The following is a 21,810-nucleotide window of genomic DNA, read 5'->3' on the forward strand; positions in this document are numbered from 1 at the left end:
GTCTCTTCACAGCAAAAGAACACTGACTGAGATAATATACCAAGCTATGCTTGAATGGATCTGATTTTTTGTTGTTGTTGTTGTTCTGTTGCTTTTGTTCAATCTGGGGAGAATAGAAGTTTGTTCAAAAATAATTAATAAGGAATTTAAGAAAGTACTAGGAAGGAACCCTTGACAGCTATTGTTTGGGGGACTGGAGTCATACTGAATTACTCTGGAAAGCATTTATGCCTGGGTTCTAGATCCTGGATTCTGATTTCACTGATCCTTTATTCCACTGGAAGCCTTTGCTATAATGTCAGAAGTTACAATCACAAGTTCTATGGTTTGTAATGCCTGAACTATGCATGATATCCATGTATGCTGTGAGGCTTTGCCTAGCTAAAATCAAAGAACAAATTCAAGACATGATCCCTTGTTCGGCTACATTGTTACAAGAGAAAATGTATTCTTTGCCTACACATCTGTATGAATGTCCCTTGCTTTCTTGGGAAGATGATCTAATAACAGAGATTCAATTATTGTTTATGTTGGAAATAGAAAAAAAAAAGAAAGAAAGAGAAAGAAAGAAAGAAAGAAAGAAAGAAAGAAAGAAAGAAAGAAAGAAAGAAAGAAACCAGTAGGCTTCTGTTTGTGCTGGGATTAAAGACCAAGGAATGGAAATATTTTGCAGGTATGTGGGATGCATTATACATGTTTTCAAATATTTCCTAAGGTAAGCAATGAAAAGCATGGCATTGGTTTCCTAAATGGTAGTTTTTAAAATCAAATCCAAATGCTTGTTTTGATTGTTTTAAGTGAATACTTAAATTTGTTCTTGGAATACATAGGGCACGAACAATGTATATAGATTTATATACAATTCATACATTTTCAGATACTTTATTTACAAGGTTAAGTGAAAACAAAAAGGAAGGAGGGTCTGTCACAGGAAGCCCTGCCTTAATTTACCCATGAAAGCAAGCAAGGCCGTGTCATTTTGGCTTCATCCACCCCTGGGTTGAAGCGTGAACTGTCACTCAGGGTGGACCTGAAGCGCTACCCTATCAGACACAATAGACTGAAGGCTACCCAATCAGACACACGGTCGGAAGGGAGGAGGCGGGCCTTGCGTACGTTGTTGCTGACCCCGCCATCTTAGCATCTGTGGCTTTCTTCTCCCAGCTCTGTGTTCTGGAGCGCACCTAGTGTCTGTCGCCGTGTGACTCGCTGGTACCTGGACACCCAGCGCGAGGCGGGGCGCTCACCTGAGTCCCGAAATGGTGCGTTTACCCACGACAAGGTCCCTAGCCCCGCGTCCCGCGTCGGGGTCGCTTGTGCCCCTGCTGCCTGCTGCACTGTGGCCAGGCTGAGCCGGCTGCTGCAGCTCGGGGGTCTTGTCGCGTCCGCGTGATTCCCATGACCAGGGCTGCTATGGATGCCTCCCAGGTGGGGACGCCTTGGTGGGGGCTGCGGGACCTATGACTGCCCAAGCGCGGCCCGGAGTTTGTCGGCCGCCTCCAGATCTGGTAGGACTTTGACCAGCATGAGGGATTGCTGCCTTCTTGGTCTCTGGGCCCTCAAGGCCATCGGCCTCCCCAGGATTTTTCTGCAGCCGGCGCCCCGCCCCGTCTCTTTTTCTTGCATCTCCATGTTTGTCCCTGGCTTCTCAAGTCACAATCTTGTGATGTATCTTCTCTCAGAACCTCTATGGGAGCCCGTGAGCATGACCTTCCCCGCCCACTTCCTCTCCTCTCAGCCCATCTCAGCCCATCACGTTTTGTCCATGAGCCAGGTCCTTCAAGTCCCGGGAGTCCCTGAGTGACCTGGAGTAGGTACTTCTTCTCCTCTCTGCTGTTTCCTTCACTCTCCCTCTGTCTTCTGCCTCTGGCTCTCTGTATTTCTAGGGATGGAGTCTAGGAATTCATTTATGCAAGGTAGTGCTCTGCCCTAAGCGCTTTTTAGCATTACATATTAACGGTACACCATAGTGACTTTCACTACATCTTATACCTGTGTGTAATGTTGTATTTTCTTCTCCCTAACCCCTGTTACCTTCCCGGTCCTTTTCCTACTCCCTTAGATTCTCTCCCTCTTTTCCAGTACTTCCCTTTAGTCTTAGATGTCTTTTTTTTAAATGACACACCCCCCCCCCCCAACTTCTACAGGTGCATAGGAAGAGAGAGGGTTCCTTACAGGAGCATGGGCCCCACCATTGTCTCTACTACTATACTACCGACTAAAGAGGCTCTCCTGAGCCTCTCCCAATGCAACCATTAACTGCCTATACATCCTCAAGGGGAAATGGGGTCTTGTGAGCCTCTTCCTGTTCTTCACAATTTCACTTCACTTACAGATTTTTATTTATTTATGTATTTATTTAAGTGGAGCTTTTGTGAGCCGCTTCCTAATTTTTTACAGTTTGTTTGTTTGCTTATTTATTTATTTAGACATAGTTTTAACTGCAGCACAAGTTGGCTTTGAACCTAACCATTCTCTTCCCTAAGCTGGGAACACAGGCCAGCCTTTCGTACTTTTTGGCAGGAGCCCAGGTCCTAGCTGCCCTTCCTTTACCTCTCCCCACCTGTGCACTTGGGGATCAGGGACAACCCTGAATGCTTCTCTTCTGGTGGGGTCCTGGCACACAGGCATAGCTTATGTAGCACAGTATGGTGCTGGGGGAATTAAAACGCAGGTAGCAAAAAAAGGACTAGAGTCAGAGGAGAAGACATGAGAGACAGCACACAGCAAGATCTGCAGACATTAAAGGGAGGGGAACCATGCTTAGGGACATATCTGGCTCATGTGCTCTGGAATAAGAGAGGTGGGGTAGAGAGGCAGGCTCTCGAAGTCCCTTTTTGGAATTTGGCCATATAGCACTGGGCTTTCCAGATCTTCCTTGGGTACTGGTCTGGTTCCTGGGTGATGAAGGGGGAAAGTTAGGAGACTTTGGGTGCAGGAAATGGGGGCTACACCCTAAACGTGAGCACTGCACATATCGGTCTCAGTTCTCTTTATGTGTGCCCCTTTTGTGTCTGTAAAAATCTGTCCCTGCATCCTTTGCCTCCTTCTGTGCCTTGCTTGTGAGATTTGTTTGTTCTTTGTATCTGATTTTTCATATAGGATCTCACAGTATAGCCTGGTCTGGTCTCAAGCGTATGTGACCCTCCAGCCATAGCCTTGTGATCCTTGGGGATTTTTTTTGACCCAAGCCATCATATCCATCTCCGTGCCTTATACATCATCATGTCTCTGTCTCTGTGCCTTTGGTGAGTCTCAGCCTCTGAGAGAGCCCTGATCTGGAAGGTAGTTTGTCTGACTTGACCCCACTCAGAAGGATTTCATGTGAGATTCCAAGAACAGCCAGGCGTGGAAGCTCCACCTCTGCCTTCTGTCTTCACTCTGGATGTCTCAGTCCATGTTCTAGTAAGGAGAGACAGGGAGACCTAGATCTAGGTTCAAATCTCACTTCTAAGCCAGGAGGTGGCCTGGTGGTGCAGGCCAATCTATATAGATATAGAGAGATATATAGATATAGATATAGATAGATAGATAGAGATATGGATTGCAAATTTGAAGACTGTAAAGTGAGTTCATGGTGGGTTTGGGCAATTTAGTGAAACCTAACCTTAAAGAAAAAGATGCAAACCAGTTCAGTGATTTGTGTGTGTGACACGTGTGGTGTGTTCCATTCCCAACCCTTGGGGCAAATTTGTTACAATTTAGGCGGTACAAAGCTTCTAAATGAACTGATAACTTCTAAGACTAGACAGCAGTCTGTCTTGTCATCCTTGTCTGTATTATTGCTGGATTTTAGACAGTTGTTTTTCTAGACCTAGCTCCCGAGCACATTTGCATGTGCCAGATTGCTTTGTTCATAGATCTTGGGAGTTTAGCATATATTCCCACAAGTAGATGCAATCCAAAACTGAGGTATTCAGTGAGTACAGACTGTGGTCATAAGTGTAAAATTATTAATACCACTCTAGGGCTTCTATCTTATCTTGATCATTCAGTTCTCGGATAAAAGACACACAACTTTTATTATTTACAATAAGCTTGAAACAGCACATGAGCTGGGCAGATATCTACCCTCTATGCTATTTGAATCTACTTTCTTATAGATAACCCTAAGTTATTACTTACTATGTTTCATTTAGGCTGCTCTTAACTCCAATTGGCCAGTCAGCAGGGCAATGTTTTCATGAAATCACCAAACACATGGTGACTTCTTCCTCCTCCTCATCTTCTGGCTATGTGCTCATAGTTCATCTCCCCTCAGGGCAGTTTCCTCTCTTCCTTCTCCCCTTGGTCTCTCCTCCTTCATCCAGGTCACTCCAAACCCACCTACCTCTAATCCAGGGAAGTGAACTCTATTTCCAGGGCTAAGACCTTGGGTTAACGAGCAGTGTGTCGTTGCAGGGGTTGGTGTCATTTGAAGACGTAGCAGTGGACTTCACTTGGCAGGAATGGCAGGAGCTGGATGCTGCTCAGAGGACGCTCTACAGGGACGTGATGCTGGAGAACTATAGCAGCCTGGTGTCCTTGGGTGAGTCTCATTCCTTGGCAGTCCTCAGCAATTACTTTCCTCTTGGTTGCGAACTGTTGGAATTATCGCAAACTTTTAATATAACACTAAGTTGCTCATATTTTAGCTGGCCTGTGTTAATGCCGTACATACATAAAGAACTGTGTGGCTTGGGAATACTCTAGATAGTGTGTGATTATCTGATAAAGCCAGTTGGCAAGTCTGCCAGCTTAGACACAACCTGTTTGTGATAGGAACATTTAAATTCTCTCTGATAGCTACTTTGAAAGATTGATTTAATTGTTGTCAAAAATATTTATTAACGTATACAGAACATAAATTCTGTGTCCCTTGCCTGTGTACTTGGAGCAAATAGTAACCACCCCCTCTCTTGTAACTGCCATTTTCTTTATTTCTTTGAAGTCACCTTGAACTTGCAAATGTAATGAGGGCATGCAGGATTTTGATTTTTGTGACAGACAGAGTTCATTTACTTTGTCTTTGTAAGATATCCTCTGTTTACCCCTCCCAAGAAAATATCCATTTCTTCCAGTCTGGTGAATCAGAGTGTATTTGTTGTAGTCAGATAAAGTGACTCTCAGACAGTGGTCGCCCTGAAGACACCGCCTCTTGCTCAGTTTTGCCCTCTACGGCACATGTACTTGGGCAGAAGGGGTCTGAGTCGCTCTCTTGAGCATCCGCTCCATCCGAATCCATTTCAAATCCCCAGTATAACCCTGAATAGGTATGGTTTTGCTTGGGGCTGTTCATTCTCTTCTAGTGGCTTCTGTGTCTCTTTTGGCGGCCATTTCCTACAGTCTTTTTGGAATGAGGTTTGAAGGTAGCTACCACGAGCTACATGTTTGTGCTTTCTGATCAAGATGCTTTGCTACTTTGGGGTCTTTGGAGCTTTTATATTATGTTTAAGGCATTGTTTGGGACAGTGTTTTTCTGTTTATGTGGAGAAGTATGTATGTTTTACTATGAGGATATTATTGAATCTGCAAACCACTTTGAAAGTGTGGGAACTTTTTCCTTCAATATTACTTCCAATTTGTTAACATGGAATATGGTGACCTATATTCTGTGTCTTACCCTGGGTATCTCCCGAACCCATATATCATCAAGTCTCTGCAGGCTTTGGCACATCTTCTCCCACTGAGGACAGATCTGTTGGGGGAGAGGTTTCACAGATAGGCAACAGCTTTAGGGATAGTCTTCCTGCTATTGTTGGGAGACCCTCATGGAGACTGAAATGCACATCTGCTACTTACGTGCCAGGGGTCTTGGTCCAGCCTATGTATGCCCTTTGGTTGGTGGCTCAGTCTCTGAGAGCTCCCAGTAATTCAGGTTAGTTGACTCTGCTGGTCTTTCGGTGGAGTTCATATCCCCTTCACGGGCTTCAGTCCTCCCCCAACTCTTCCATAAGATTCCTCTACCTCTGTCCAGTGTTTGGCTGTGGGTATCTGCATCTGTTTCAGTCAGCTGCTCTGATGATTTCATACACGCACGCAGCGTGTTTTCAGTTTTACGTCTGTTAACCTCCTGCAGCCTCCTGATCTCACTGAGCATGCTCTTCTTTCCAGCCCCTGTCTGCCTTCTCCCCTTTTATGTTGTGTTCTTTTTTCCCACTGAATTTGATTCTTTGCATGATCATGGGATGTGCTGGGTTAATTCTTGAACCGTGGGCTTTTTTTCTCTTGGTTTTCTGAGCCCCAGTTTCCCAGGGTGCCTTGAACTTGCTCTATAGTGCAAAGTATTTTCAAACTTATAACAGTCCTCCTGTCTCAGCATATTGCATCCTGGGATTTTTCCATTTGGTAAAGGGGAGGGTGTGACCTCTTTTAACTTCTCAGTGTTTGGCAATATCAGACTGGTATTAGACTCCTTGGTTATACAGTAGAGCTGGGGACATAGCTCAGAGATGACCTGCCAAGCATATTCAAGCCTGTAAATTCAACCCCTAGAACCACAGAATTAAATAAATTATAAAATTATTGAACCTTTTAAGATTCCTTTAATTTTTTTAGATTTTTAATTTCTTTATTAAAAATAGACTTTTAATATACTATATTCTGATTATGATTCCCCCTCTCCCAACTCCTCCTAGATCCTCCCCACCCAAATCTACACCCTTTCATGCTCCCTCTTATTAGAAAACAATCAGGTACCTAAAAAGACAAAAAAGAAAAATATTTAGGTAGCTATTTTGAATGGGAATGTAAAATTGAAACTTCTCAACATTTTTTTAATTGTATATACTCTATTGTAGATTTTTTGACTCTGTGGTTTTTCTCTAGTTTTTTGTTGTTCTTTTTTTTTTTTCTTAGTCCTTTAAGTTTTTCTCTGTGTAGCTTCCTTTACCCTTCATAGCAAAGCTCAAATGGAGCAGTTGTGTTCCATCAGCGAAATGGACTTCTTGGGAGCAGTTTATACATCATTTTCTGTTTACAGGGCACTGCGTGACTAAACCTGAGTTGATCTTAAGGTTGGAGCATGGATTCCAGCCATGGAGCATAGGAGACACTTCAGTCTGGCGTCTCCCAGGTCAGTGACTGTGAACTGGGGAGGGGAAGTCAACAAGGACGAATGCTCATAGGATATTGGTCATCTTGAGCTTGAACCGTCTTCACCATTTATTTTATTCAGTTTCCAAATGAGAACCTCTGTGTCAGTCTGTGTCCTTCGTTGTTGTTGAAGTCTGTTTTCCTAAAGTTACTTTTGAAAACTATTGACCTTTGTACAGGTTCTCTCAGACATTTTTGTTGTTGCTTTGAGACCAGGTCTAATATAACCCAGACTGCCCTCAAGCTTGCTCTGTAGACAAGAAGGGGCTCAAATTCTGCATTTTCCTCTACCTCCCACTATCAGGATATGTCACCGTACCCAGTCCTATTTCTATTTGTTAGTTAGATACTTTGCTTAAGTATTTTATCTGAATTCTTAATTGTCCTTTCTACCTTGTTTAATAATGAAGATTTCTTCAGTGCTTGGTCTTGATCTGAGAGCTTGATAGCATTAATTAACACTCAAATGCATGTATTCTTGAAGGGTTTACATTCAGTGAGAGAAAAGTGAAATGATCACATAATGTACTAGAGCGAGATGAGAAACACCAAGAGTATTTACCCAGAGAAAGGCAAAAAATAAAAATTAAAAAAAAAACCAAACAGATGAAGTTTTAAGAAAGGCGTAAAGTCACTGTTGAGGAAACACTCACTTATTTTAGTTTAGTGTTATGATTACTCTTTTTTAAAAACTTTGAACTAGCTATGTGGTGGTGGTGGTGGTGGTGGTGGTGGTGGTGGTGGTGGTGGTGGGACAGACCTTTGATCCCAGTACTCAGGAAGCAGAGGCAGAGGAGGCAGTCAGGTCTCTGAGTTCAAGGCAAGCCTAGTTACAGAGTGAGTTCCAGGATAGCCAGGGCTACACAGAGAAACCCTGTGTTGAAAGACAGACAGACAGACAGACAGACAGAGACAGGGTAAAGGCAGGGAGGTTGTGTGGGGATGAGGGAGGGGGTGGGGAAGGAGAGAGGGAGAAAGGATTGTTGAACTAAATACATATGTGGATGTCTATTAAAGGTGTGACAATGAACTTAGAATGGTAAAGGCATTTGGAATTGGTGGCCTAAAAACAATCAACTGATTTTTTTTTTTTTTTTAGATTAGGAAAGAAAGCTTTGGAAGTTTAAGGATGGGATTGCAGATAAATTTTTTCTATGCTAGTGCATGAATACCCAATGTCATAGTCACAAATGAGAGAATGTTTCCCAAGGAGACCAAGAAATAAAGAACATTTGGCATCAAGAAAGGGGCGGCGGGACAGTATGCCCTAAAACAGAAAAGCTGTTGGGAAAAGTGTACACACATCACAACTTCCAACAGCGAATCCCACGTGGTAGTGAGCTGAATGCTGCATGATGACCATAATGCGCAAAGTGCTCTGCTGCTGGTTGCCTGGCATTCTTTGTCTTGGGAGAAACCTGTGATACTGGCAAGTGTCAGTAAGAGAAGAGACTCCTCAGACAGTGTCTTGTGTATTCTGGGTTAATAGATTGAAAAACAAACTAATTGCATGTATCCACACACAGAATGTTATATCAGGGTCTATCCACTCTTGGGATGTATATAACTAAGATCAGTCAAAAACTCAGGAGGCTGGGGACATACTGGCAGTTTCTTTGTGGGCACAAGAAGTAGCCATGGAAATTTAGATGGTGGCAGGCTCCTCGAAAGGAGGATGGAGTGGAAGGTATGGAGTCTCACATTGCTTGTAAGGAGTATGCCCATCCCTCACAGATACTGTCAGAGTGTAAGAAGAGTGGGCCCAGTGTCAGCCAGTTGTTTGGCCTCTACACCATTTTCCGTCTTTGTTTGTTTACTGTACCTTAGGATTTGAGCCTAGGAATAAGAACTCATTAGGCTTTCACAGCTATCTTTCAACCAGAGTGTGCTCACTGTTTATTGGGTTCCAAAGGACCTGAGAAACTCAGTCTCCTTACCTTCTTCTGGCTCTCTAATCTAATACACTAAAGACACCCCTTGTCATCTTCATCATCTTCTTTCCTTTCCCCTTCCTCCTCTTCCTCCTCCCCCTTCTCCCCATCTTCCTCCCCTCCTCCTTCCCCTTCTTCTCTCCCTCTCCTCTCCCTGTCCTCTTCACCCTCCCCCTCCTCTTCTTCCTCCTCTTTTTTTATCTTTGTTTTGCTTTCCATCGGTGATTTTTGCTTTCCATTGGCGAGTTCAGAAATACTGATGTTTCTGAAGAATAATGTTACCATACTGGCTGACACCCTCAAGAGCCTAGTTTTTACTGTCACAAAATGTTCTCCACGCTTACATTTTTCCTATAATTACTGATAGTGTTGTATTTGTTTAAATTTTTTAAATATTATTTCTATATCTGGTTGGTTCTGTTGCTGTTCTTTTAGCATTTCGATTTCTCTCTGAGTGGTGTCAGGAGTTGGAGCATCAGGTGAACACTGCTGAGAGTTCCTCACCCTTTTTTGTAAGATGAAGGGTACTTTCCATCCCAATTCTTCCAAAGTGACAGGTGAGGGCAAAGAATCCTAATATACATGGCAGCAACCAGGCAAACGGTGATAATGTATTGGAAAAATGAGAACATTTCCAACAGTCGACTCTGAGGATTTTGGAAAGAGTGGAGTACTAGGCATAAAATGCAAAAGTGAGGTTTTAGTAATGATCCATACACTAACATAGTATTCAAATAAATAGGTTCAGCAAACAGGGATAATGACAGAAAGCACAAACTTAAATAGGTCAAGCATTCATTGGAAAGCAGCCTTCACTGGAGTAGCTTAGAAAAACCCACGAGGAATGAAGATAAGGTTGAGAAATTACTGTAGTGAGGGAACCTTACAGGAAAAGAAAGAATAGTCGTGACTGCAACATTTAAGCTCCCTTGTCTCTGGTAAAGAGATGCAGCCTATCACTGGGAAATAAGGAGACAAAAGACACAGGGAAGGTACTCCATGGACTGCAGCTTAAAATTGCATAAATGCATGGAAAGAACAAAAACCCAAACCAGAGAACACACCTCCGGGGACGCAACCATTCAGAAGCGCCTCGCGGTTGTAGTTAAGGCGCAAAGTACAGAATAGAGAAAGACACCTTACAATGCAAGAGGCTTAGCCTGGTAACCTTTTAACTGAAACCCTGATGCGAGAAAGCATGGGCTCCTGTATTTTCAAGCCCTGAAATAAAATAATTGCCAACTAAGTTACCTCTCTTCAGCAGTGTTACCCTGTAAACTGTAAGATTAGTGAAGAACTACAGATCTTTCTTCATGAGTATAAAACATATCACACTGTGAATATTGAGGGGTACCGTGGATACTTCAAAAAATGTTACACAGAAACAAAAAAGGTGAATGTGATCAGGGTTTGAGTGATGGTTCAAGGGTTAAGTGTACTGGCTGCTCTTTCAGAGGACCGGAGTTAAATTCCTAGCAACTGATGCCTTCTTCTAGCTTCTGCAGATACTACGTGCACATGGCACATACATAGGAAAAGCACCCAAACACATAAAATAAATATAAATTAAATCTCAGAAAATATCAAAACAATGGATGTAATCAAGAGCCTTGAAAAGAATTATACTCCACTAATAAAAACATCAGAATGAAGAAAGTGTTAGACATTAACTCCGTAAATTAGCAGACCTCTAAGATGGAGGAGAAAAAAATTAGTAATTATTCTTTAACAAGACTAATTGTAACTGATTTTTCCAACTCATAGCTGAACACTGACAGCCAGGATTTAAAGAAGAACACTTCAAGCTACTACTTAAATGTGAGTTTATAATACGGGTGAAGACAGACTGAGAAAAAGGAAAACTGTTTTGGAGCAAACAGAATATAAAAGAATTCAGCAGTAGCCATATTTACATTAGTCAAATCATATTCCATGCCAAAGTAAACCAGAAGTTTTTTGCACATGAAATATTGGACTAGTGTATTATGATGCCCACTAATTAAAGAGAATCTATCCAAATTAATAAAAAAAATGATGAAATGGATGATTTCATCAGACATCTTTGAGATAGAAAAGATTTCTTAGGAATATTTTTTAGAATGTATTTTAGTAATTACAAAATAGGAAATTGAACATTTATTTGTACATAAATATGACCTTCCAGAATTCTACAAAGTTATATTAATGTTATATCAATCAGTAAGACGCGATGCCATTGAGGCAACAATAGGGTGCCACAACTAATCAAAGCCCCTTGTAAAATCTGTTTGAGTAGTTCTCCTACCAGACAGATATAAAAGTACACGTCTATGCCCATCAAGCTGACTCATAAAATGGAATGGGAATATGGTAATCTTGGAAACTTGCTATATTAGATATTAGCCAGTATTAGCTAGCAAGACTAGGTAGGAATTAGAGAAGAAAAATGTACATGTAAAAATCTTCAATAACAACAGACAACAGAATTCTTTAAAACATTAAAATTATGCCCTGTGATAAGTGTTATTTCATACCAGAGATACCAGGTAGTATAATTTATGGAAAACATTATATGTAGTGTGCATGTAATTAGAACACACTCACATGTTCATTTCAGTTTAATATCTGATAGAATTTGGCATCTCTTCAAAGTTAAAAAAAAATGGATAACTTTTTCAAGTGACCAAAGAAAGGAATATGACAACATAATATTACAGTCTGGACAACTATGTATACTGAATATAGAAAAGGAGAAAAACATTTTGCCTAAATTAATAACAATACATATTGTATTCCCTCTCATTTACTTTTTATTTTGAGAACTTCTTATTTGCACAAATTTCTTTTATTCAACTTCTTTCCTATCCCACCATCACTTCTCCCTCCCACATTCATGTGCTCTACTTTTTAAACCCACTGAATCCACTTTGTGCTACCAGTATGTGTGAGGGTATACGGCCATTCATGGAGCTTGAGTACCCTCTTGGGGGCCATATCCCTGTAGAAACCTCAACTTTCCATCACCTATGTAGCTCTCAGTTACCAGTTGCTTCTGAGTTATCAATGGGACTTTGTCAGTCCCTTCTTCATCCATGTTGGGATTTTGATTAGCTTTATTCTGCAAAGGCTTTATACACAATGTCCTAGCTATTGTGAGTTCGTGTGTGCAGTGGCGTTGTCTTGGCCTGAAAATGCGGTTTAAGAAAGTTATCTACCACTTCTGTTCCTACAATCCTTCCTCTCCTTCTTCCATGTTGACCCCTGACCTTTGGGAGGAAGGTGTGTACTGCAGATACCTCATCTCATTTAGGATTGGGCATTCTGACAAATGAAGAGTGACAGCTGCACTAATATATGCATATAAAGGGAAGTACTTAGGGGACTATTTAATGCTCTAGCTATATAGAAAAAAGTTGAAGTGGCTGCTGCCTGACGGCCTGTGACCTACACATCCACAGGTTCTTGACCCAGTTACAAAGCAAAAGTTCTATCTCATGGAGTGCGCCTTAACTAGATGGACGGTTGCTCCTGTAAATTCCATGCCACTATTGGGAAACTAGGTATAAAGTATTAGGCCAGTTTTTATTGTAGCTCTCAGGGTTCACAGCTGGCTAAGCATGTTGATAACTTTTTTCTTCTAGTATTGTGATGGCACTTCCCAGTACTACAAAAGCTAGCCAGCAGGCATGAAGCTGTAAGATCAGCATCAGCTTAATCTTTCATGCTCTATAACTGAAGTTTAAAGTGTCTTCACAAATGGAGTCTTACCATCAAGTTCTAGGGAGTAACTAAGAGCAGTAGCAATATTTTTTATTGTTGGTGCAGGGGAGGTCTTTGGAATCAAACTATCAACACCTTGAAAATAGATAACGTCAAAGCACTGAATATTTTGTTCAATAGTATATGGTATCTGGAGCATTTCATTTTTCCCTATCTAAGGTATCTCCATTCTATCTTTCTGTCTGTCTGTCTGTCTGTCTGTCTGTTTGTCTATCTATTAATCAGTCATCTGTCTATCTCATCCATCCATCCATCCACCCAATCTTTCTTTTAGAACCTTCCAAAGTAGGTTTCCATGAGGCTGTTAAAGAAAGGTCTTTTAGTGTTAGTATCCCTTGACCCTCTGCCTTGTCCTCTCACCGTCACCTCACTGAACCTTACCTTCACCATTATTCCCCTTTACTCATTTATAACATTTGTTTGATATTCTCCATTCCTTATCTCCCCCTTGGCCTCTTTTTGTTTTCCTGACTTGTATAGGTTTTCCTATTTAAGCACATACATCTAAAGATTCAGAGCTAGGATCCACATATGAGAGAGAACTTGAGTCCTCTTTCAGGGTCTGTGTTGTCTTTCAAAGAATAATCTATTTCCAGCTCCATTTATTTACCTGCAAAGGTCACAATCTAATTTTTATTTACAATATAATAATTTTTTTATTTTATGTGTATATAAATATCATAATTAATTATCTATTCATTAGATAATGGTCATCTCTGCTCTTACTTCAATTTCCAAGCTTGGAACAGTCATGCATGTGTGTATTAACCATTTCCACTGCAGTAAGGAGCTTTTCTGATGAAGTTTGAGAACAGTGTAAACTGGAGATAGAAACATACATGTTTAGAAGACAGTTCAATAATATGACCATTTGAAAGACAAAATAGGTTCTTCCTTAAGGATTCGGACTTCTCAAGCTATGATTTTGAATAAATTATGCCCATAATTTTGTACAATTAATATATAGTAATAGATACCTAAATGTGTACTTGATATTCTCTACGTATAGGCACATACCAGTCGGACTCGCAACCCAATCCATTCTTAGCATTTATTTTTAATAAAATGGTTTTTTTTTTTTTTGCAAAAATGTATTTTTGTCCAAGAGGCAAAGAGATTTGTAGAGCAGAAGATGGGTTCCTGGGAGCTTCTGCAGCAGCTGCCCTCCAGTGTGGGAGAAAGGTGAACGTAGGCAATGACCAATGGAAGACAGAGCCTGCTGTGGCTTTTCAGGGCAAAGGAATCAAATTTATAAGAAATGTATAATAATTCTTTTATGAACCTACATTTTTGCTCCTAAAACAGAATGTGAAGCCTGTGTTTTGTGGGTAGCTAGTGAAAGAAAAGAAAATCTTTACACCTCACATAATGAGCTGTGGGATCAGATGGTGTGTGTACAATTAAGGTTATAAAGGAATAGGAGCTCAGGTTAACAACACAGTTAAAAATTAATGTCCCAAACAATAGCAAAGAAGTAGGTGAATAACTCCTTTCCATGTATTTGTCAAAAGTAGAAGCAGTGAAGGAACATGGCTTAGGACTGCCTTACCTGTTTGTGTAAAATTTCCCTCATTAAGCTGAAGAATCATGAAGAAACTCCACAATTATATTTGAACTGAATAAATAACATATTTGATTTAGGGATAGTGAATTTTTTTATTATATTTTTTTAGGTGTTCTTGAAGTGTATACTCCAAATGAGAGTTGCCTGGAAAATCCAGAGAGTCATATGTGGCCGGTGGGAAGCATCAGCAGAAATCTTTCAAATAAAGAGATGATTGAAGTAGGTAAAATATGAATGTGAATACATCCTTCACATTTTGATTGTGGACATAAGGAGGATTGCTCACAACAAAGGAGCCTAACCTGTGGCAGAAAGTGTGTGTAGTGAGCCTAATGGGATGCTAACTAGTGACAAACTTGATAATATAACTGATAAACCCCTCTGGCACCCTGAACATCTTATTCTGCCTAACAAGGTTGAAAGTTCACATGATGATGTTTATAATGTTTGACTGGGGATATACATCTACACAGAGACAATGTTATTGATACCTAAAAAGTTTTCTATTTAAGAAACTGCTAGTTTCACGGATTGGAGGTCTTTTTATTTTTTTTAATTTTTTATTTTGATTGTTTAAAATTAACTCTGCAAAACATATCTCGTATAAGGAAAATATTGCATATAACCAGACACAGAATAGAACACGGTAAAGGATGAGATAGCTGAACAGTTAAGAGCCTGAGCTACTCTATCTCATAGCAGGAGTTAGGTTCCCAGGGCACGTTTTGTGACTCTTAACTAGCCTGCAATTCCAGCGCCAGAGTAATAAGACATCTCTGCCTCTGTGGGCTCCTGCTCCTGAATGCACATACCTCTCCATGTATGCATAATTTAAAATGGTAGAAAGAAATTAATCTTATTTTAAGTGACAAGTTGCACAGCAGGGAAAATTGTGAGTGTACTTCCTGTAAAATTTTTAAGATGTTATTATCCTCACAGAACATTAGTAAGTGCATGCTAGAAAAAAGCCCCATTTGTAGAAAACATTGACAGATTCTTTTGTCTCAAGGCAGAAATGAAGGTTCAACTGGAACTTCACCGAGGTACAAAACCCTATGAGTGTAAACCGTGTATGAAAATAGTCAACCTGCCATCGCAGTGCAGCAAGCAGCATGCATACTATCCAAGTGTGAAACCATACGAATGGAAGGAATGTCAGAAAGCTTTCTGTTACAAGTCAGCGCTCACTCAACACCAGAGAACTCGTACAAGATTAAAGATCTATCAGTGTACAGAATGCAAGAAGGCTTTCTCCTCCAAATCAGAACTCACTGTGCATCATAGAATTCATACTGGTGAGAAGCCCCATGCATGTGAAGAATGTGGGAAAGCTTTCTATCGTAAGTCAACCCTTACAGTACATCAGAAAACTCATAGAGGTGAGAAACCTTACGAATGTAAAGAATGTTGGAAAGCTTTCTATTATAAGTCAACCCTCACCGAACATCAGCGAATTCATACCGGCGAGAAGCCTTATGTGTGTAAAGACTGTGGCAAGGCTTTCTTCTACAAGTCAAACTTAACTCGCCATCATAGAACTCATACACGTGAGAAACCTTATGAATGCAAAGAGTGCAGGAAAGGTTTTTCCTCCAAGTCAGAGCTCACTTCACATCATAGAACTCATACCGGTGAGAAGCCCTATCAGTGTGAAGAATGTGGCAAAGCTTTTTATTGCAAGTCAACCCTTCGTGTACATCAAAAAATACATTCAGGTGAAAAGCCTTATGAGTGTAAGGAATGTCAGAAATCTTTCTATTATAAGTCAACTCTGACTGAACATCAGAGAACTCATACAGGTGAAAAGCCCTATGAATGTAAAGACTGTGGCAAGGCTTTCTTCTACAAGTCACAGTTAACTCGCCATCATAGAATTCATACAGGTGAGAAGCCTTATGAATGTGAAGAGTGCAGAAAAGCTTTCTCCTCCAAGTCAGAGCTCACTGCTCATCATAGAACTCATACCGGTGAGAGGCCCTATGAATGCAGAGACTGTGGCAAATGTTTCTATCGCAAGTCACACTTAACTCTTCATCATAGAATCCACACAGGTGAGAAGCCCTATGAATGTAAAGATTGCAGAAAAGCTTTTTTCTGCAAGTCAGGACTCGCCCGACATCTGGGAACTCACACACATGGGACTAATACAAAGAACAGGGAAAAGCATTTTCCTGCAACTCACAGCTCAGTCAGTATCAGAAATGATATACAAGTTAGAAACCCTGTGGCTCTAAATAATGAAAAAAAACTCTCTACTATAAATCACTCCTCAGTCCATATGATGGACTTCTTAGAGTTGAGAAGTCCTATAAATGTACATAATGCAGGAAAACTTACCTTCTTAACTCATACCTCATTCAATGTGAATGAACTCAGGTGAGACACGCTAGTAACAGAGAAGGCTAGAAAGCATGCAGTCTACCAGGATCACTTGACATCAGAGAATGCCTTTTGAAAGAGTACAGCAAAGAACTGCCACAAGGGAAACCTCAATATCAGAAGACCATTTTGTCTGGAAAGAACACAGGAAAGCAACTTAAACATGGAAAGAAGCTTATGACTTAAAAGCCAAACGTTTTGAATGGTGACTCAGGTCTCTGTTGAAACCTTCATTGAAACACCCTGAGAATGTATAAAAATCAAAAAAATATTTTCCAGTTAGACTACTGTATACGTATTAACCTTGAAAAACATTTAAGGGACCCTTTTAAAAAAACAGGAAAATTTTGATGTCAGACCACAGTCTACATCAAAAAAGTCATACAGGTGAGAGACTATGTACAAATAAATCATGTGTAGTGGCACTTGCTTATGTTCCATTTCATTGACACAGTTATTCAAGACTAGGGAACGTCATATTCTCTCCACCTAGAGAGAATATGGGCCTAGAATGTTAAAAGGGCATGTGTAGGAATGTGATATGTTTCAGAAGTGCTGTTGAGTTATGTTGGAAATGACTGATTCTGTATTAGGAGGCACTGGCTTACTTTGTAGGACTGCTAAAGTGATCTGTGTTATCTGATTCTCATCTCACAAGAGAAAATGTGGTAAATCTAATAACGTCATTTTAGTCTGACAGTCAATGATGTAGGGGCCCAGACTTTAGCAGTGCTTACTTCCTGACCTCAGAGAAGTGATGGCTGAGAGTGGCAACATTTATATCAAATTCATAGCACAGGAGAGATGGAGGTACATGGGATTTGTACCACAGTTTGCAAATAAATGAGGGAATCTAGACCAGTGCTTAAGATGACAAACCAAGTGAGTATTCGAGCCAGAATCAGATATCCTATCTCAGCTCAGTGTCGCTTGCACTCACCTGCACCGTTTCACTTGACCAGATTTATACAGCTTGCTGTTAGTGGATGAAAGGAAAACAGTTTTCATTATCATTCTCCAACTCTGGGAGAAGAGAATCTAAATAATAGTGTCCTGACTCTTTTAAGCCAAGCAACAGCCAGCTCAGAGAATTCAGCTGTGCCCCCTTGCAAAAGCTCATCACAACTGGGCTTATTGATGGTTTATACTCTCTTCTCCTCCCAGCATCCAACTGCTCCCTACCAACTGGCAGCTCTGCAGTCTGCCTGGGGAAAAGATTTAGAGTAAGTGCCAGGAAACACTAGGGAAGGAGCCACAGCCTCCATCTATGTTGTTTTGGAAAAAATCCCATTCCTGTTGAGTAAGTCATTCCAGATGCCACCCACTAGGGGTGGTGCACTCATACCCTTGGAAGTAACCCTTACTCACGCTCTGTAAGGAAGCCAATAAAGTCATTGGTTTATTTATGAACTTTGGAATGACGGCTCTGTTTGTCATTAGTACCTTAGGGGAAGGGGTAGAGATTGCTTTACATCTCCCCCCCCCCCCGGGAAGGAATTTTATATCAACATGGAGTCACCATTAGCATGCCCCTGTATCTTTGTGAAGGATGATGTGGCTATGAGTGATCCTGGAGTCAGAGCTATGGGACAAGGAGTCTGTCCCAGAGGCTTAGGAGGAAGTCTCAAAATCTCAGTACATAGGAAAAGTCCTTCCAGAAGAGTCTCAGATCTGAGCTTACGATCTAGGTGCATATTGTCTGCTTCTCAGAGTGACATAATCTTGACAAGATACAAACCACCCAACCTTTAAGATGTCTTAAGTGCACAGAAGTATGAAATTTTCACAGACTTGTAGTTAGTTTCTAGTATGGGTAGGTAAAAGGTACCATGTATTCTCCCTAAATCTGAGAAGAACTAGTGGCTAGTACCTAGCTTACTCTGTGAGTCCACATGTTCCCAGCTTGAGTTCAGCAGTTTAGAATTATGACCAGTTCCTGTTTTACTTCTAGAGAAAAGCCTGGCCACCCTTTTCCCACACACATCTGACTATACAAGGTCCCAGAAATAGTGCAAATGGTTGAGGGTATGGCAGCTATGATGTAACGGGGATTTTGATAGACTTTGGCTGCTTGCCCACTAGGGCATTATTACATAGTTTTGAAAAAATACAGCTAGAGGTTTTATAGTTTAGGGTAGGAATGGGAGTGTGGTAGTCATGTTACAGCTTGCCCTATTTGCTTACTAGGTTTTCAAAGATAAAGAAATTGCATATCAGGATCGAAAGAGGGTTTGTGAATGGGACTAGAAGCATAGACAACTAGTGTGTGTGTGTGTGTGTGTGTGTGTGTGTGTGTGTGTGTGTGTTCTTGTGTGCACACATTCTTTGTAAACTCAAGAATAATCAATAAACATCAAGAGTAAACAATGGTTTATATCCTTTCCTATACTAAAGAAGGCTCTAAGAAGTCTGAGAGCACATCATCTACTTGCCATCACCAGTGCCTTGTAGCATTCTCATCAAGCACAAAAGTACCTAATCCCATGATTAAATGAGCATGGAGCCAGAAAAGAGACATTTCAAGCTATATTTAAAGAAATAGAGCAATCCTTTCACAGGGCTTACCTAAAACCATTGGCAAATAGAGATATTTATATCATGATTCATAATAGTAGCTAAATAACATTATAAAGTAGCAATGGAAATAATTTTATGGTTGGCTGATAAGAGCTAGCTAGTGTCTGAATTCCATAGGATTAATTAGTAAGACTCCAGGATACAGCAGTTAATGTGCAAAATGTTTAGAAGTTCTTTTAAAGTTAGGCATTCACTTATCTTACTCAGAGAACAAAAACCTTGATAGTTACTGATGTAACTATAAGCTGAATCTTTAAACAAATATCCACCCTACTATATGTGTAGATATTCCTGTTTCAAGTTTTAAATGTCAACCAGGATGTTGGGAGAATTGCAGTGGATAGACTATAGTAAGACTATGTGTATGACATACTCATTGAAGAAGTGATGGAAGGTGCTGAGTTAAGTAACATTAGAGGCTTGCAACTATGTTCTCCAAGTATCAGACTGCACAAACTACTCCAGTTGCCAGGTAGGTTATTTACTAAAGGTATACAAGTTTGCAATTGTCAAGGTACTCTTGGAAAGGAATACATTACAGATAAGTGGGACTAATTCCTACAATCTCAATGAACAATTTGTAGATAAAATGAAAATATTCTAGCAAACGCTGTGCCAGTGTATAACTGGGACCATCAGTATGAACCTATCCCTATTCCCCACTTTAATCACTTTGTGAATGTATTTCCCTGCACTCGCTTTGAACCAATACTGATATATTCTCTTGTGTTATAATCATGCACATGAATACTTATTTCTGTACTGTATTATTAGTAGGAGAATATCAAATATATTTACCAGCTAATTTTACTAATGAATAATAATTTATAGTTACATTTTTATTAATGAGTACTTATTCTAACTCTTCACAGTTTGGGGTTTTAAAGATTTTTTTCAAGTTAAAATATAGTCTTTTCCTTCTTCCCTTTCTTACATTCAACCTTCCCCAAGTACTCCTTGCTCTCTCAAATTCATGCTTTCTTCAATTTTTATTACAGATGTGTGTAAATATATATAATATACATATATTCCTAAATATAAATACAGTTTCTTAAATCTGCATAGTGTTCCTTGTATGTGCATGCTTTTAGGATATTGGCTAACAAATTGGTTGATATGTTGGGAAGATTATTTCTCCTGTTCTCAGCATTCCTTAGTTATCTGTAGCCCTCTGTCTAGAGTTGGGACCTTGTGAGATTACTGCCTGCCCTATGTTAGTATATCTGTTGATGCGATCCTTTAAAGAGAGATTTTAAAAATTGTATGTGTATGAGTGTTTTGCTTTCACTTAAGTTAATACACTGTGTACATACTTGCTACCTGCAGATTCCAGAAGATGATATTGGATCCCATGAATTGAGCGTTAGATGGTTATGGGTAATATGGATGCTGAGAACTGAGCCTAGGTCATCTGCAGAAGCACCAAATACTCTTAACTACTGAGCCATCTGCGCAGCCCATGCCATTGGTGTTTTAATTTACATCTCCATTGATTTCACTAATCTCTAAACATATTGAGGATAATTTATGATATTAAACACTTACATATGTTCTATACAATGTGACCTGTGGCCATTCAAGTCTTTTGTCTTTGTTTGTTTGTTTGCTTGTTTTCTTCTGGGGTGTCCAGTGTCTAGTTTTTCCTTTTATTTTCAAAGTATTTGAAGTTGACCCAAGTTTTAATCCTATCAATCAAGAGGTAGAGGCCACGTTCAACCTGGTCTACCTAGTGAATTTCTAAACAGCCAAGGCTATGTAGAGAATAAAATGAAAGTAGTTGACCTATGTGACGTGGTGAGGTTTCTCCTAGTGTGTTTTTTCTTCCTACCCTTAAACTATATAGTCTGACGTATTGAAAGACCCCCGGAGGGCAGACCCTCACTCAAGCCTCGGGACAGCCGCGTACCCAAGAAGACACTGAGACCGAACTTAAGATGTAGAGAGCAAGATTTAATAAAGCAACAACAAGAAAGCACATAAAAAGCACATAAACCAGAGCTCTGGGGTCGAAACTCATACACCAGGCATGGTGTAGAGGAGAATCGACGACGACCCAAATTTTTCTCAGGCTTTTATAGGAAAAAGCCAAGGGGGGAGCAGTGTAGGAAAAGTACAAGTTTGCTTAACTGAGGGGTTTTGCCAAGGGTGTTTTACGTAACCAAGGGGTCGTGTCCTATATTTTGGCAATGTACCCGATCTATTGGAACATTCTCCCAAAAATGTTCTTGGGGTTGTTCCAGGAGGCCCTTATCTCAAAAATGTTCTTGGAACAGTCCTCAGTTAGGAGGGGTTGGACTCTGGGGTGAAGAGTTCAGGAGTGCTCCGGGAACAATCTCCAGATGGGAGGGGTAGGACTCTAAGTTGAAGAGTTCAGGTGGCTAGTAATTTTTCTCCTTCATTCCCCACTCCTTTTTAGTAAGTAATTCTAATCTTAGAATTTTAGAAGTCTATATCTCTATGCGGAGATTACTGCATTTACTCTATTTTTAACATGGGAACAAAAACAGAATAAGAAGGTTTAATAAA

The 21,810-nt window shown here is 40.4% G+C and overlaps 1 protein-coding gene across 3 annotated transcripts; it reads left to right on the forward strand.

Moving 5' to 3' along the window:
* Positions 1–1,128: 1,128 nt before the first annotated feature.
* LOC115029041 (uncharacterized) lies at positions 1,129–20,772 on the forward strand. Of its 3 annotated transcripts, XR_015047011.1 has the most exons (6): positions 1,129–1,262; positions 4,402–4,528; positions 6,962–7,054; positions 14,438–14,547; positions 15,338–17,094; positions 20,611–20,772. XR_015047011.1 is itself a non-coding variant. In XM_021161891.3 (5 exons), exons 1-5 carry the CDS (start codon positions 1,260–1,262, stop codon positions 16,706–16,708), a joined length of 1,704 nt encoding a protein of 567 aa, XP_021017550.2. In that variant the 5' UTR covers positions 1,129–1,259; the 3' UTR covers positions 16,709–20,592. The 3 variants fall into 3 exon arrangements, 2 of the variants coding, with proteins under 2 accessions (XP_021017550.2, XP_029333769.2); XM_021161891.3 differs by lacking the exon at positions 20,611–20,772 and having other exon boundaries at positions 15,338–20,592; XM_029477909.2 differs by lacking the exons at positions 1,129–1,262; positions 4,402–4,528; positions 20,611–20,772 and having other exon boundaries at positions 7,037–7,054; positions 15,342–20,596.
* The last annotated feature ends 1,038 nt before the right edge of the window (positions 20,773–21,810 follow it).

The sequence above is a fragment of the Mus caroli genome, unplaced genomic scaffold (genome assembly GCF_978045245.1).
Source record: "Mus caroli unplaced genomic scaffold, Mus_caroli_1 scaffold_4, whole genome shotgun sequence".
NCBI lineage: Eukaryota > Metazoa > Chordata > Mammalia > Rodentia > Muridae > Mus > Mus caroli.

What these genes read in the sequence shown, in the direction of transcription:
- LOC115029041 (XM_021161891.3), top strand. An exon ending in TAGCAGCCTGGTGTCCTTGG is followed by an intron (nt 4,529 to 6,961) that starts GTGAGTCTCATT and finishes TTCTGTTTACAG; the next exon opens with GGCACTGCGTGACTAAACCT. An exon ending in TTCAGTCTGGCGTCTCCCAG is followed by an intron (nt 7,055 to 14,437) that starts GTCAGTGACTGT and finishes ATATTTTTTTAG; the next exon opens with GTGTTCTTGAAGTGTATACT.